The sequence below is a fragment of the Tachysurus vachellii genome, chromosome 11, assembly GCF_030014155.1.
Source record: "Tachysurus vachellii isolate PV-2020 chromosome 11, HZAU_Pvac_v1, whole genome shotgun sequence".
Lineage (NCBI taxonomy): Eukaryota > Metazoa > Chordata > Actinopteri > Siluriformes > Bagridae > Tachysurus > Tachysurus vachellii.
Window position 1 is genome coordinate 11,933,374 of NC_083470.1, and position 16,441 is coordinate 11,949,814.

Below are 16,441 nucleotides of genomic sequence, written 5' to 3' on the forward strand. Positions count from 1 at the left end.
CCTTAAACTCTGTGTTGTTATCAATTCTTTCATAGTTGCTCATGTGTTTCCGTAGTGTAGTGGTTATCACGTTCGCCTCACACGCGAAAGGTCCCCGGTTCGAAACCGGGCGGAAACAATTTCTTTTATTAACCTAGTTCCTACGTTAGTTTCAATTATACATTGCCTGGTCAAAAACTCATTGCCCTAAAAGCCCTGTGACTACAGTGATTAATATGATTCACATGGCCAGGGGCGATTCTAGAATTTTCATTTTAGGGGGGCTCAGCCCCCAGGGAAGGGTTGTATACTACTAACCTTATTGCAATCCACTATTCCATTGTATTCCCTGTATTACTCTAATATATGTATCATGATACACTAATTATTCATATTCATTCATTCATCTTCTACCGCTTATCCGAACTACCTCGGGTCACGGGGAGACGGATCTCAGGCGTCATCGGGCATCAAGGCAGGATACACCCTGGACGGAGTGCCACAACCCATCGCAGGGCACACGCGCACACGCGCACACTACGGACAATTTTCCAGAGATGCCAATCAACCTACCATGCATGTCTTTGGACCGGGGGAGGAAACCGGAGTACCCGGAGGAAACCCCCGAGGCACGGGGAGAACATGCAAACTCCACACACAAGGCGGAGGCGGGAATCGAACCCCCAACCCTGGAGGTGTGAGGCAAATGTGCTAACCACTAAGCAGCCAATTAGAATTATGTTTAATAATACAAAACAAAATAACTCCACATGATGTTTCTCTCTCTGTGCCATTTAGTGCTTTCAGACAATATAATGATGTGTGTCTTTAATCATTTCTGTGCATGGCTGCATATTTGTAATGCCGAAATACACAATAATATGTTTTACATTTTAAAAGGTCAATTAAAATAAATCATGGTCGTTTTGTAAAGTATGTTTTCACGGGTGTTAATCGCTTCATTTTTGTTGGAAGAAAAAACAACTATCACACTGTGATAAGGGCTGAAGTTGAACGCAGCGAAGACGCATTGGATGAGAAACCGAACTGTGTATTGGTCCAGTAAACTGCACCGATGCAGATGTCATATCATAGCAATCCATCAATAAAAGCACACACACCTTGTACTCTCTGATGTTCGCTCTGCACGGCGTCCCTGCGGATTGAAAAACGCGCTGAATCCACGCAGACTCAGTTCAGGGGAGGAGCCGAAACATGACGCAGCTTGTGGCCGCTTCAAATGCGTTTTTAAAGGGGACTAAAGCGATCAATAAATCTCACTCACTCATTTTCTACCGCTTATCCGAACTACCTCGGGTCACGGGGAGCCTGTGCCTATCTCAGGAGTCATCGGGCATCAAGGCAGGATACACCCTGGACGGAGTGCCAACCCATCACAGGGCACACACACACACCCATTCACTCACACAATCACACACTACGGACAATTTTCCAGAGATGCCAATCAACCTACCATGCATGTCTTTGGACCGGGGGAGGAAACCGGAGTACCCGGAGGAAACCCCCGAGGCGCGGGGAGAACATGCAAACTCCACACACACAAGGCGGAGGCGGGAATCAAACCCCCAACCCTGGAGGTGTGGGGCGAACGTGCTAACCACGTGCTAAGCCACCGTGCCCCCCGCGATCAATAAATTATTAATCAAATAATTTTTTAAGGGGGGCTGGAAAAGCCCACCTAAAAGGGCCTAGTGTCCCCCTGCACATCACAACAAATTATTTAACAGTATTTGCAGTGAGTAGATAATTTATTAAACAGCCATGAAGTGCTTAATGCCTAATGCTTAATGCCCCATCATGCTTAATGCCTAACACCCACATGTGGGGGCAGTGCCATGAGCTAAGGTTGGTTGAATTGGTCAGGTCTAGGTTCAGCAACATTATGTGCCCTCAAAAAAATAAGCTGCTGAATATACTGGAGCCATTGTACGAAACGTGCCATTTTCAGAAAGATAGGCTAGTCCACCCAAAAAACATATTTTCCCACCTCAGGCACAAACTCCTTATTGATATAATCCTTTTTATCCAGGAAAGGGAGCCTTTCTTGTAATTTCCTTTACATAAACTTTTAACAAACTAACCATGTGACAGGGTGGTAACTGATGTGATGGGGTGGTCCAGTGTGTCAAGGTGGTATGGACAAAGTGTTTCTCTATATGAACTGTTCTTTTTAAACTTTAACTCGGTAGGGGAGAGATTTAAATTGGAGATTGAAAGACTGAAAAAGCATCATTACAGAGGCTGGGAGAGTCTTTTCCACATTTCATTGTGGATGGCACAGGCGGAATCTGCCCTGGCATCCTTTCCAGTGATGTTTCTGTGGGGCTTTATATAGCTCATGGGCATCAGGTATGTCACGGCCATTGGTCACCAGCCACAACACTGTCAGGCGTTCCCTTATCATGTCCTGACTTAAAAAGTTCCATGTTCCACATTTCAGACATGATCTTGCGAGCTCTTTGCTGAAAATGAAGAAATTCCCTTTCTGTTTGTATTGGGTACATGTTTCATCATTCAGAAAGTGTAGGACAGACACGTGTAGGTATGTGACCTGTAGACCATATAGCTGGTGGGCTTTTGTGTTTGAAGGGTTTCTTCAAACCAGCGTTACGGAAGCCGAAATAGCTCAGTTGGGAGAGCGTTAGACTGAAGATCTAAAGGTCCCTGGTTCGATCCCGGGTTTCGGCAGTTCTTTTATTTTCAATGTATCATTTGCTCATTGTGTGGTCAGTTTAAAAAAGTGGAAGAGTTTGCAGAATTTCATACCGTTCTCAGAGACCCTGTCGACTGTCAGATATATTGGAACATCATTATGTGATCCATTTCATATTAATACAATAAAACTACACAAATGAAACAGAGACTACATGCTGCTTATTATACTAAAATAGACTGATTAGATGTAATATGACGAGATTGAATTCGATCTATACTCGAACAAGTTGCGCGCAACGAATGTAAGTTTCCGTAGTGTAGTGGTTATCACGTTCGCCTCACACGCGAAAGGTCCCCGGTTCGAAACCGGGCGGAAACACGTTTTGTCTCCCCTGTACTTTATTTACTTCTAAGATTATCGAGTAACGCAAAAGCGAGATTTAGTTTAGGTGTCACTGGGGATTGACAGTCTTTTGTGTCACAAGCAATTTCCTTATTCATTTTCATAAAACACTTGCTTTTTATAGACTGGATACATCTACCCACTATATGCTTGCTGCTAGACTTGTCAAGAGAGATGGATCTGACCTGGTTATTGAAAAGCTGAGACAGAACAACGTTGAATTAACAGAATGAGTCACTTGCTGAATCCCAAACCTGTGCTGACCTGAACACGCTTACGGTATTTGCTAGATTTCTTAATAAAAGGTGCACAATTCATGTGTTTGTCATCTGCCACACAGCTATTCATCGCATATATTAGGGTTAGTCACAACGGGTGCTCATACAAAATGAAAGATTTGTCTTTCATGACTTTAAAATCTAGAATTGGTGTGGCATTGCTCTGCTGACGCTCCAAAGTCCAAAATACAAGAGCTGAGATCTCAGGAAGCAACTTCTTATTTATTAATAAATGGCTAAACCAGGGTTAATCCATTTATTAATAAATACGAAGTGGCTTTATTACTTTTTCTATATTAATTTACATTTACAGCATTTGGCAGACACCCTTATCCAGAGCGACATACATAAGTGCTTAAATCTCTAGCATTGAATACATTAATGCTGGCTCACTAGGCTACATACATACTTAAGATACCATGAATTTAAAACATTTGTTCAAAGTTGCAATGAAAAAGCGTCAAAGGGTTTTTTTTTTTAAATGCAAAAAATAGAGAAAGAGGTGCTAGTTGAAGTGTTTCCTGAATAAGTAGGATCAGTAATCCAGTCTAGAAATGACAAAAGACTGAACAAGTACCTGAGCAGCCTGTGTAGACAAAATTTTTTTTGCTTTTTTGAGAATTTGAGCTTTAACTGATAAGCAGTCATCCATGATGAAATTTCTGCCAGACATACTAAGATCCGATCAGAAGCTGTGGCATCTGAGGGTTGGAAATAGAAGACAAGTTGTGCATCATCAGCATAGCAGTGGTAAGAGAACCCATGTGAGGAAATAACTTCACCAAGAGAGTGAGTATACAGGGAGAAAAGAAGAGGACCAAGTACTGAGCCCTGTAGGACACCAGTGGAGTGTCTGCATGGAGCAGATGTCACTCCCCTCCATGTTACCTCATATGAGCGTACTTCCAGGTAGGAAGTAAACCATTCCCAAGCTGATCCGCAAATCCCAAGACTCCTGAGGGTGGATAAGAGAGTATCGTGGTTGACCGTATCAAACGCTGACGGATGACAGTTTGGCTGATCTAGCAGCATGTAGTTTTTCAGAGACATCCAAAAGGGCTGTCTCTGTGGAATGAGCTGCTTTAAAGCCAGACTGGTTGGGGTTCTGGAGGTTGTTCTGTGAGAGATACACAGACAGTTGTAGACAATGCGTTCAAGAATTTTTGAAAGAAACGAGAGAAGTGATACCGGTCTGTAGTTACTGATATCTGATGGATCCAGAGCAGGTTTCTTTAGGATGGGAATAACCCTTGCTCTCTTGAAAGTAGTTGGTACCTGACCAGATGCTATGGATCTATTGATGATAGTGGTAATGAAGGGCAGAAGGTCTTGGGAGATGGTCTGGAGCATAGTGGGAGTGGATCCAATGGGCAGGTGGTAGGATTGCGGGACTGGATGAGTTGTAAAATCTCTTCTGCTGCTACAGTTGAGAAATGTGACAACGAAGGTGTAGGGGAATCCTTGTGAAGGTCCGGCAGATTTCTTCAATCTTCTCCTGGTAGAAAGAAGCAAAGTCTTCTGCAGTCAGGGAGGACGAAGGAGGAGGAGCCGGGGGGTTGAGCAGAGAAGAGATGATGATGTTGAATTTCTGAGGGTCATGTGAGGAAGCTTCAAGCTTTTCCTTGTAGAAGGAAGTCTTGGCAGAAGTCACATCTGAGGAGAACTTGGCAATGAGTGTTCGGTAAGATTCAAGATCTGCATCAAGTTGTGATTTCTTCCACTTTCTCTTGGATGATCTTCGATTGTTGCGCAGCACATCTGAAAGCCAAGGAGCAGAACAAGAAGTTTTCTTAGTGGACATAGGGCAGAGGAAGTCCATAGTTAAGGAAAGAGATGAAAGGAAAGTATCTGTGGATGAGTCCAAGGGTAGTGAGGAAAAATGACTTAGGATCAGGAAGGGAAGAAAGAGTGCCAGAAGCTACAGAAGAAGGGGATACAGAGTGAAGGTTGCGGCGGGTAAGAGGTAGTTTTAGGTAGGGTAGGGGGAGTGATGGTGAAGGATATCAGGTGATGATCGGAGATGTGTAGTGGGGTAGCAGTCACGTCTGTAGCTGGAGAAGGACGGGTGAAAACCATGTCCAGGATATTGCCTCCTTTGTGTGTGGGGATGTAGCTGTTGAGTGCTAGGGCGAATGAGTCGAGAAGAGTCAGGAGGGAAGAAGATTGAAGCTTGTCAGAGGATAGGTTGAAGTCACCAAGCACCGTCAGAGAGGAGCTATCGGAAGGGAAAACACTAAGCAGTGTGACCATTTCTTCCAGGAAGTCATCTAGGGGACCAGGAGGGTGGTAAACAACAATGATAACAAGGTTGATTGGAGAGGTAACTGAAATGGCATGGAATTCAAAAGAGGAGAGGGTTAAATGAGACGAGAGGTGTAAAGCACCATTTCTTTGACAACAATAAACTTGTACCAAAACCCCTGTCTGTTTCTCGTGGTGAGTGAGAGAGAAGGCATATGCAGAGGATAAAGCAGCTGGCATAGCAGTGTTCTGTGGGGATATCCAGGTTTCTGTTAGTGCAAGAAAATCAAAAGGAGTAATGGGAAGTTAAAGCAGAAATAAAATCAGCTTTCTTTACAGCAGACTGGCAATTCCAGAGCCCACCTACCACCACTGTTTGAGACTTACACAACAGAGGAGGGTAGATGAGGTTGCTGGGATTGTGACCTCTGCTCTGTAGACGAGAGCATCTGCGACAGTAGGAATTGAGTACAGAGATGGGTTTGAGGCACATATTTGCAGTCAACCAAAAGTGAGAATTAAGGTATATAATATATCAAAACAGTGCTAGACACTTATGTTACAATGTGAGATAGAAAGCTACTTACAAACCCTGCCCACAATTCACACCTTAAGGGAGACTGAAACTACTCCTGATTAATCAGCTGAGAGAACAACAAAGACCAACACTATGAAGACAATATATTCAAATGTGGAGAGTTAAAGCACACTCACATACTCTCACATACTGCAAGAACCACAGAGATACAATGTCGGTCTTGGATGAATTTATTTGTATAAATACAGGTATTGCTAGTATTCAGTCCAGCAAACCTCTCAATGGGAATAATTTAATGTTCTATAAAGTTTTTAAATAAAACACAGAAGGCTCACTATGATTGCATTTTCAAAGAAAATTCCTTTGGCCCATGTCTAGAAAGGATTTCAGCATTTCCAAGAAGAAATAAAAACAAAAGAACACTTGGTGTTAAGTTAGTTATGGAATCTTAAATTCAATACAAGGAACAAGAATGTATTTACATTCTGTAAAAACTAAACATATTAAAACTCTATGCACCAAAATGTCAGATTTTGTGATGTAAAAAAATGAAACCATAATAAATAAAAAGATAAAGAAACCTCCAATCACCTGGTTGCATAAGTGTAGTGTATACACCCTTTTATATGACTATGCTCAGAATAACAGATGTCTCTGTGATCCAGAATAGCCCCAAATAAAGTTCAATTGAATTTAAATGTATATATATATTTATATCCTACAGAAACAATTAAACTTTATTTGGTAAACACCTTGGCTTCTAAAGCATGTACAGTATATCTTATTGTCAAAATGTATTGATAAGGGGTAAAGAGGGATATAACAGAATGTCTTCATTAACAATAATCCAACCATAATTTTAACAAATTTTACCTTTCTCCAAAACATACACACAATCAACTACAAAGTATGTTATGCTCTGATGAAACCATAATAGAACCTTTTGGGGAATAACTCTAAAAGGAGTTATAGATTCCTTTTAGTTTATCAACTAAAGAATATCATCCACATGGTGAAGCATGGTGGTGGCAGCATTGTCCTACAGTGCTGTTTTTTTTTCCAACTTAGGTTAGTGTTCTAGTCAAGATAGAGGAAATCATGTATAGAGCCAAATGCTAATACAAAAACCAGCACAAAATCTACAAGCCTCCATTTCAATAGCAGCATAATATTGCACGATCTGGAGTACGTCAAAAAGACTGAGCACTGTTTTACTAGTAAAACATGCTTTAATCATAACAGTTTCCCCAATAAAAATGTTTCTATTTGTTTTTCATATAAACTTGGCTGTTATATAACAATAACATCTAAAGGTGGGTAAAATATCTGATATTATTTATCTTGGTTTCATTTTTTTTTTTACATCACAAAAACTTGCCATTTTAATAGGGATGTGTAGACTTTCTATCCACCGTATTCCTGTAAGTTCAGCAAATTACATTAAAAATGTTCAAGGAAATGAGGCACTTTTAAACAAGAGTGGGTAAAACTGGTTCAATGGACATTTTTGGATAATAATACTATTTGAGCTGTACCTTCAGAACCATGGTGTTGAACAACTAATGATACAACTGTGATCTATTGAAACACTTGCCAGTGCTCTTGTTGAAGGGAACAACCACAGGCACATATAGCACATGTAAAAATATTCTTAATGATTCAGATCCACTAAATTATTTTGCCTTCTCAGGGCAAGCATGGTCATTTACATATACAGTTAACCAAAACTGTGCCAGTGGACATCACACAAGACATCTGACTTTTTTGAAACAGGAAATGCAATCTAATCAATCTGAATATAGTAAATCTAGGCCTGGAAAAGAGGATTATTTAGCTGTACATAACAAAAATACTCAATGGAGTCTTGAATAAACATAAGTGGATGCAATAGTGAAGATTAATTGGACCAGGGCAATGTCTACAGGTTTGTAAATGTCGATCCAGCATTGTTTTCAATTGTTCATGCTGTTCTTTTTTGGGATTTTATTTACATAGGACAAAACTGAACAAAAAATAAAGTGCAAGAAGTAACGTACAGTACAATAAGTGGCATGCAAAATTTGGGGGGCAAAAAAAAAACAACAAAAAAACAAAATTATAAAAGGCCAACACAGGTATAAAAAGCATACTGTGCAAAAAAATCAAATACCGACAGAATGATTAAGAGAAGAAGCGTTTGCCCAGCTTTGGTTTGCCACGTAAACAAAACCAGTAAAGCTTATCATGAACACTAGAATACAATTATGACTTGCATTCATTAAAGGATGAAACAGGTTTAGACAGAATTCATCAGGAGGATGAGCCAGAGAGCTCATTGGGGGTTGTAGGGGAAGGGATTGTAGTGGCCAGATTATAAGTAGAGTTTTGTGGGGAGGCCATTGTGGACTGCAGGTTAGAAAAACTAGTTTTGGGGATTGTTTGTGGTGAGGATGCAGCTGTGGTTGGTGAATCCAAGCTGACTTCATCACCTTCCTCTGAGTCCCACACCTCACTCTGAAGGTAATCAGCAAACAGGGCCTTGGCACGCTGAAGAATTCGACCAAGGTTGTGCTTGCGGACCAAGCGATCAAAATGCATGGCCAGTTCATTATAATCCAAACTATTTTTAATGATATGGTCACGATGCTCCAGCAGGATGGAGAGGCACAAGAACAACATGAAAGGATTTCCCTTCCCAAACTCTTGAGGAGGAGGAAGGGAACAGGGTTTAATACCACTAGCATCAGGTTTGCCTGTAGTTGGAGTGTTTGGACCAGTTCCTGAAAGTTTGCATGGGGATGAAAGGTTGCTGGAGAATGGTTTCGGTAGCGAGGGAGATTTAGCAAAAGACAAAACAGGGGAAGAAAGCAGTGAGCGATTGTTGCCCAGGGATGGAGAGGAAAGTGCAGACTTCCCTGTGGGGGTTGATGGTGAGTGCACGCCAGTTCCATTAGACACAGCAGTTGAAGACACAAATCTCCCCAAAGCTTTATCAGGAGATAAAGCACAACCCGCAGTAAATGAAGTGGAGACCGACTTTGATCCTGGAACATCAGGACACACTGCTCTCCAGCTAGATACTGAAGGAGATGTTGCAGCAAGCTGAGAGCCATTTTTCCAGTTCAGTAAGCTTAGAGGAAGTGGAGAAACTGTTTGCCCACTTGAAGAGTTTTTCTCTTCAGTTTGATTCTCGCTTATCAAAGGCTGCCTCTCTCCAGGGTCGTCTTCACTATCCTCTGTTGACTGACGGACTGAGAGAGGTAATGAGTGTTTAGACTGAAACTTCATTGAAGATACTGTGGGATCAGTTGATTCATTTTCGTTAGCTTCAAAACTGTCCTCGTTTCGTGCACTGTAGTACTTAAATTCTCCAAAACTGGACTGCTTCTCAAAAGGAGGTGCTTGTGCAGGACCTTCAGTTTTTACTGCACAATTCAGAACATAAACTTCTTTCTCCTCTCCAGCAGAAGGTTTCTCTTCCTTCCTCCCTGACTCTAAGCCGAGACTGTGTGCACCGTCTGCCTCTTCTCGGGACGGCCTCAACATGTGTCGCCGCCGCTGTTCTGTCTGTTCTTTTTCCAGCTTTTCATTCTCTGAGTTTGGGCAGCTGCTGTCATGAATTGGGGACTCATCTGCTTCAAGCAGTGGCCCAATAAGCTCAACCTCAGTCTCAGGAGGGTCAGGAGGCAGAGAGCTCCAGGTCACCTCTAACATTCTCAGTGCATCATCAAAAGCAAACTCCCGCTTTAATTCAAGAAGCAGCCAGCGGTAACAAAAAAAGAGGTCATCAGCACCTTTGGAGACCAGGTAAGTATAAAATTCAGGATCTGAGTATTGCAAGAGCAACTTAAGGTGCTGGAACTTAATAGACATTAGTTGGCCATCAGAGTGGAAGTTGCCTTCTAGACGCTTCATAATACCACAGAAGCAAATAAACGCGTGTGCTTCATTGTCCATAACAGCAAGGATCGGAGAAGCAATATCGCTCATACCTTGACAATAAGACACCTGTAGAACAAGCAGAACAAACAAAGGTAGTTAATAGCAACACTGCACAGTGTTGAACGTCTATATTTATAGAGAAGCTTTCACATTTCAAATTATGTTTTCAGAAATGAGTGAGAAGTCGAGTCTTTTTGAAACATTTAAATGAATTGCAGAATTTTGTAGTTTTTGGTTTGTGCCCTTTTAAATTTATTTTAATGACTGTGTGCAAGTTTACACAGAGTCTACAAGATTGATGTATGATTAAATCCATCAGCATCTCACAGTAACATGTGCTTTAATGAAAGGGATAAGACTCCTGAATTTTCAAATTCTAAAACTGTTAAATTCCTTTACAAATCTAAACAATCTCAGATTTTGGTCACAGTGACATACAAGCATTGTTCTTTTAGGAAATCCTGGTAGTAGTTGTGTATATTTTATTTGTGGGCCTCTCTATTTTTAAGAAAGGCATAAAAAGGATATTTAAGCAAATTGGAAATGTTCACGCCCACCTGTGGGTGTGTGATGGCAAATGTGGTGAGGAGGTCGGTCAAAGCAGTCAAGTGGGGACTGTCCTCTGAGCCGGCATAGTATGGATGGGCTCGGTCCGTTCGAAGCACATCCTTTAAAACATTTCCTCTAATGAACTCCAGATCCTCTGGGCTCACCCTGGATGCCCACTCACTTTTCAGCTGGTCGTATTCCCTTGTTTTTCTCTTCATGTAATCCATCCTCTCTTGCCCTGTCAGGCCATCTGGGTAAACATTTAAAAGGTAACGCCACACTACCTGCAATGGGAAAAATGATAAGAGACATGCTTCAATTTGTATGATTTAAAAAAACATAATAATTGAGAAATGAGAGAATAAAATACAATAAGATGTCATTAGGCTGCTATGAGTTGACCAGACTATACATCATGAACTATACATCATACACCTGCTCATAAATGTTATTCTGCATCAGCAGGAACAATGTCCAATTAAACAGTGACACACAGCAGTCAAACACGGAAGAGAGGTAGTAAAAGCAGCCATGTTTTGGGTTGTTCAAAACCAAAGAGATAAAACCCCTTACTTTAATTAAGTATAACACACATAATATTCTGTATAACTGTATTTATAACTGTACAAATATGATTGCGCATTACTTGCAGAAGTTGGAGAAGGACACAGCATAAAACGCACTACAAAATATTCCTCTGCAAATCATTTTCAATATAATAGTAGATACCCTGTAGATATCATTGCTGCTATTTTAGCAACTAGATAATTAACTCCTGATGTGATACCATCTTGTGTACATATGTACATAATATTTTATTAATATTTAATGGCACTATAAACAATGTTTATGTCACCTTGCGCAGGGAAGGTTCGACCCCACCATGATAAATGCGAAGCCGCAGCTCCTCTGGCCGTGTCAGCTGTCCCTGGCTGTTCAAGTAACTGTGAAATTCTGCGTCACTCAGTGGAGGTTTGAATGGCTTAACTTCCTCACCATATGACCAGCTTAATGCCTGCTGTACCTTAGACAATGTCCGACCCATCTGAGAGACAGAAAGAAATAGAGAAAGGAAAAAAACTGTAGCCATGGGAGGGATTATACTTAAAGTGCAATCATTCATTAATAAATTCACTTAATATAGCAGTTGACTGATGTTAAAGTGGCACCATGCTGTTTCCCAAAACAACTATAACAGTCCTTTCATGAAGTTTATGCTTGACAATTTTTCACAGCATGCATCTTTGGGAAACCGCCTACGGTTAAAGTGCGATTGCATTAGGAGATGCGGAACCTGACTGAACGCAGCAGACACTGGTTGGTAAAACAGCTGGCTGACTGGGTGAAGAACATCATCAGTAACCTGGGACAGCAGAGACTGGGTGAAGGGGAGAGCCGTAGACGTCAGTGACCTCTTCTCCCCCTGTAGCTGATCTGAACCAATCACATCCTTCGGGCTTATGATGTCCCAGTCCTCAAGCACTGGACCTGAGTGAACAGTGAAACCACACAAATGACTTCTCACAGCTATGTTGAGTCTTGAGTGACTGTCACTACATGTCTAATTAAAATTAATTTAATCTACATTTAAGCAGCTCTCCTGAACCGGTATTTCACTTCTTCACATAGTTTCAAACTCTTCACAAATATCAACAAGCCTTGAGGATCTGATGCACTTTACTGACCATGCAATGAGCATAATAATGTATTCACTCACTGTCTTCTGAAGGTTTGATATCCATCTTAAGCTGGAGGTAAGGCTTAGCTGCACTGACAAATGCTGCATCTAAATCCCAATCAGACATAAGGGAGAGGTAAACCTCTGCCCCCATGCGATCACGGGACAGGTAACTAATACCAAAATTGCGCCTTCTGTAGAGCAAAGATATAAACATAATTAGAGATCATCGTTTGACTGACAAACTTTGTCAATATTCTCAGATATGACAGTAAATGGGGAAAATTCAGTTGTATAAACATTTGGAACAATATAGGCAATACTGAAATGTATCATTATATTTGATGCTAAAGTCCTCCCCAATTCTGTAAATCTGTAAACAGTAAAACTATAAATAGTGTCTTAAAGTTTATGCAGCTGTTAGGCTAACTAAAAATGTAAGGGGAATGATTAACTTCACTCAGATAACTTAGTGTGAAAGCTTATTTTGCTATCAGAGAAAAACACAGCAGGGTCTAAATGTTACTTTAACACCCACAGAATTCAAAGTATATTATACAGAATAACTTACTCTACTTTCTGAAGAATGTTACAGTTATTATTATGGGTGATTTAACACGCATATATAATAAAATAATCATATTACCTTATCCTTCATTGACTCACTCACCCATTGAGCTCAAAGGCTCGTATCAGGATGTGCTGCAACACCTCCAGTGATGTGATCTGTGGATCCACAGCAAAAGAGCGGAACTCCACTGGCTGCTCTCCCTCATATTTCTGCATAAAGAATGACCAGAGGTGAGAAAGTGAATAAATGTCATGTCTATTGACTGCAACCAAGATTACAAATAAAATCATCTTAAAATGTGCTACCCAGTTATAATCTACTGACATATTTAATCTTATTTATTCATTAAGAAAAAATACTTTTTTTCCTCCAAATCAGGTCTTTCCTGAATGTATGAATGTGACCATGTATGAAACTTAGAGACTGGTAGCTTATTCACACTTGTTTCCTACAGTCAGGTTTCAATATCCCAAGTTTCCATTCACTATTTTCGCTGTTCTGTTATGGACAAAATTAAAATGTTTAAAGGTTTGCAAACATTTGCAGTCTGTTGCCATCCAAATGACATTTCACCAATAAAATTATGTAGGTGATGATGTGATCCTTAAAAAAATGAATTGTTGCAAACTGTTTGACTGATAAACCGCAAAAGAAATTTGCTCTTGAGCCATTTCCATGTGTAATTTTTTGCGTGTCACAAACTGTGTACCGTTTGTATTCCACAAGTCCTCAGGTCTTTGTACAATAGAGAGAGTAGTGTGAAAAAATAAAAAATGAGCCAGCTTACTGTCATTTCAATTTGACAAACAATTGCAATTGTACAAAATATCAGAATATTATGTCGGTATGGAGCAGTTGATTGTCTGATAGTGTCCAAGTAAATGCCCTTATGTGATAAAGCCTATGGGTCTGGGAGAGACAATACAACAGAGACATTCTTGGAGAATGTCTCTGGTTTTCTCTGCTATTGCTCTCTGGTGAGAACCAATGAGATACACATTTACTCAATTCTGTACATAGGGACACATTTTGGCAAAACTGGAGATGCCTAATGACCATGTATAAGATTGTATGTATAATCTGAATGCTTGTAGCTCTCTGCCAAAGGATATTATGAACTACTAAAGGTAAAAGAAAAAGTACCACAAGGACACTTACATCAAGCATGACACTATAAAAAAAAAAATACACATGCTTTTTTTTTTTCCCCCCACATTTGGCACGTTTCCAGCTTCCCAGATTAAGGTCTGTATAAATGGTGACAAAGAATTTGACTCAATGTGTTTGTCTTCAAGACCATATGTACATTATGGAAATGAACACTTAAACTCAGATATGTAAAAAAATGTAATTTTTAAGAATTTAATGCTGACCAAAACAATTTCATTGAAATTTACAAAATGGTCTAAAACAACACAATTCTAGTTAAAAATGTATCTGAAATAAAAAGAAAGCAAATCCCTGAAAATCCCCTATGTGTTCAGTAGTGATACTGAATGTCACCCACAATCTTATTGAACCCTGTTCTACTTGCAAAAGAAATAGAAAATAAAGCCAAAACAAATGCATTTGTTTTATCTGATCATTCACATCATACAAGAGACATTCACATCAAATATTCAACTTGTGGGATCCACTTGCGAGCTAAAAACCTGACACCTCTGTAATCAGACAAGTAAACAGATCCTCTGCATATCATATTACCAAGGTATCTTCAGTACTACAATGTGGTAAACAATGCAATATCATAACATTCATTTTGCACATAAAATAACAGCCATAACTACTTAACAAAAAAATATGAGCCTCCTGAACACCAAGAGATTCCATCATCACAAACATTGTGTATTTGGCTTAAATATTGTGTTAACAACCTGAATCTGTACTTTGATATGATGTTTAGGTAGCAAGCTCTATAACACAAACACAAAACAATAAAGTGTAACCCGACAAAATGACAACAACAACAGAGAGGAAAAACACAACAAGCTGCTGTTGGGAAGCTATTCGAAGAAATAGTTCTAATGGGATGAAAATAAACAACCAGCTAGCAAACAGATATGCATTAGTGCTTAGCATTAGTGTTTTTGTTGTGGTTTAAGAAGAAAAGGATATTTTTTGAAGCACTTGCTACGGTTAGCATCAGCTCTGTTATTGTTCTCTCTGTGTGTGTGTGTGTGTGTGTGTGTGTGTGTGTGTGTTTATTTCAGACTCCCACCCGCTGCTTCCCTACAATCTCTCACCTTGACTTTGACTCGAACTACCCCCCTCTCCTCCTCCTCAGCCGACATCCTGGGGTAGTTTTACTCTGAAAAAAAATCCCCTCAGGAATTCCGAGCCTCCATCGATAAAACAAACTTAAACGCGGCTTCAATAACAGCACGGCAGCTGTACGGTACCCTGTGTATCTCTGACAGCTTCAGGAGAAAATCCTCAAAGATCTAAAGAGAAACGAACAGATTTCAAAATAAAAGCCGATTATAATACCCGAATTTATAATCTCAATGTTCAGCATCAGATATTACAACAACGCCGATTTAACCCAGAACGAACATATTATTATTATTATTATTTTTAATTTGTTACAAATGTTCGTGCTTTAAATTTTAAACGCTGACTCGATGTTACATTTCTTGACGCCTGGTCCTTTGTTTGTTCCCTCAGACTGTGGCGTCAATATAACAGGATATGACGTCATGTGTATCTGACGTAATTTGATCGCTGCAGTCAAACATAACAGAGACAGAATGATCTAGTGAGGAATAACAGCTTTAAAACGAGATTATTTTATGATAATACTGATTTGACTCGGTAAAAGCTATATGTACACGTGTGTGATTTAGACTTTTAGTTAAAAGGTGATAATTAACAGCCTGCCCCAAATGACATATTGTTGTGATTTTGTTTGGATAAACATTATAACAGAAATAACACGTGGCCCCAACGCAGAATAATAACCACTATACGATCACGGCGAGCTAAAAGATAACAGATATGCTGACACGATATAGAAGGGGGAATATTAATCAGAATCAGAATCAGAATCAGCGTGTTTACACGGGGACAGAAATCCGAAAACCGCGAGAGGAAAGAATAAATTTAAAACGAACAATACTCTTTTTTTTACAATTTAGAATTGAAGCTATGAAAATAAAACGATGCCGTCAAATCTCCCCTGCCGTGACCCGGATTCGAACCGGGGTTGCTGCGGCCACAACGCAGAGTACTAACCACTATACGATCACGGCGAGCTACCTGACAACCACGACAAATACCCTCATCGATGCAATGTTAATGAAAGAGGTCAGAGGATGATGGGCAGACTGGTTAAGCTAATAGGAAGATTTCAGTAACCACAATTAACTACTTTTTAAATAGAGCAACCACAAAAGCATGTTGTCAAAAGCCTTAGAGAAAACTGGACAGGATTAAAGACAGGCAATGTCTGAGATCAGCTACCAAGAGCTTTCCATGTTGTGATGTTTCACATGAACAATAACTAAAGCTCTTATACTCTGTGATATTTGTATTTAGTGAGCTGCTGCCACATGGTAATGTCTTTCTAGTAAAGCAGCAGAGAATTTCTAATAACCACACAAGACAAGCA

General features: G+C 40.0%; 1 protein-coding gene and 4 non-coding genes across 7 annotated transcripts; 3 read left to right on the forward strand and 2 right to left on the reverse strand.

Annotated features, from left to right (window-relative positions):
* The first annotated feature begins 45 nt into the window (after positions 1 to 45).
* trnav-cac (transfer RNA valine (anticodon CAC)) lies at positions 46 to 118 on the forward strand. Its single transcript has one exon. It is a non-coding gene; the product is annotated as a tRNA-Val (tRNA).
* Positions 119 to 2,615: 2,497 nt separating this feature from the next.
* Positions 2,616 to 2,688, forward strand: trnaf-gaa (transfer RNA phenylalanine (anticodon GAA)). The gene has a single exon. It is a non-coding gene; the product is annotated as a tRNA-Phe (tRNA).
* A 273-nt stretch (positions 2,689 to 2,961) lies between these two features.
* Positions 2,962 to 3,034, forward strand: trnav-cac (transfer RNA valine (anticodon CAC)). Its single transcript has one exon. It is a non-coding gene; the product is annotated as a tRNA-Val (tRNA).
* Positions 3,035 to 6,329: 3,295 nt separating this feature from the next.
* On the reverse strand, positions 6,330 to 15,472 carry tbc1d25 (TBC1 domain family, member 25). 3 transcript variants are annotated; one of them, XM_060881087.1, is made up of 7 exons: positions 15,078 to 15,472; positions 12,934 to 13,043; positions 12,303 to 12,457; positions 11,880 to 12,073; positions 11,442 to 11,630; positions 10,594 to 10,869; positions 6,330 to 10,102 (listed from the first exon to the last, which is right to left on the reverse strand). In XM_060881087.1, exons 1-7 carry the CDS (start codon positions 15,123 to 15,125, stop codon positions 8,405 to 8,407), a joined length of 2,670 nt encoding a protein of 889 aa, XP_060737070.1. In that variant the 5' UTR covers positions 15,126 to 15,472; the 3' UTR covers positions 6,330 to 8,404. The 3 variants fall into 3 exon arrangements, with proteins under 3 accessions (XP_060737070.1, XP_060737071.1, XP_060737072.1); XM_060881088.1 differs by having other exon boundaries at positions 11,949 to 12,073; positions 15,078 to 15,471; XM_060881089.1 differs by lacking the exon at positions 15,078 to 15,472 and having other exon boundaries at positions 12,910 to 13,035.
* A 538-nt stretch (positions 15,473 to 16,010) lies between these two features.
* Positions 16,011 to 16,082, reverse strand: trnah-gug (transfer RNA histidin (anticodon GUG)). The gene has a single exon. It is a non-coding gene; the product is annotated as a tRNA-His (tRNA).
* Positions 16,083 to 16,441: the final 359 nt, after the last annotated feature.

Coding starts and splice junctions, on each gene's coding strand:
- tbc1d25 (XM_060881087.1), bottom strand. CDS start 15,125: ATGTCGGCTGAGGAGGAGGAGAGGGGGGTAGTTCGAGTCAAAGTCAAG. Junction 12,074..12,302: donor TATCAAACCTTCAGAAGACA/GTGAGTGAATAC, acceptor CTGTTCACTCAG/GTCCAGTGCTTGAGGACTGG. Junction 10,103..10,593: donor TTGCCATCACACACCCACAG/GTGGGCGTGAAC, acceptor CTTGTTCTACAG/GTGTCTTATTGTCAAGGTAT.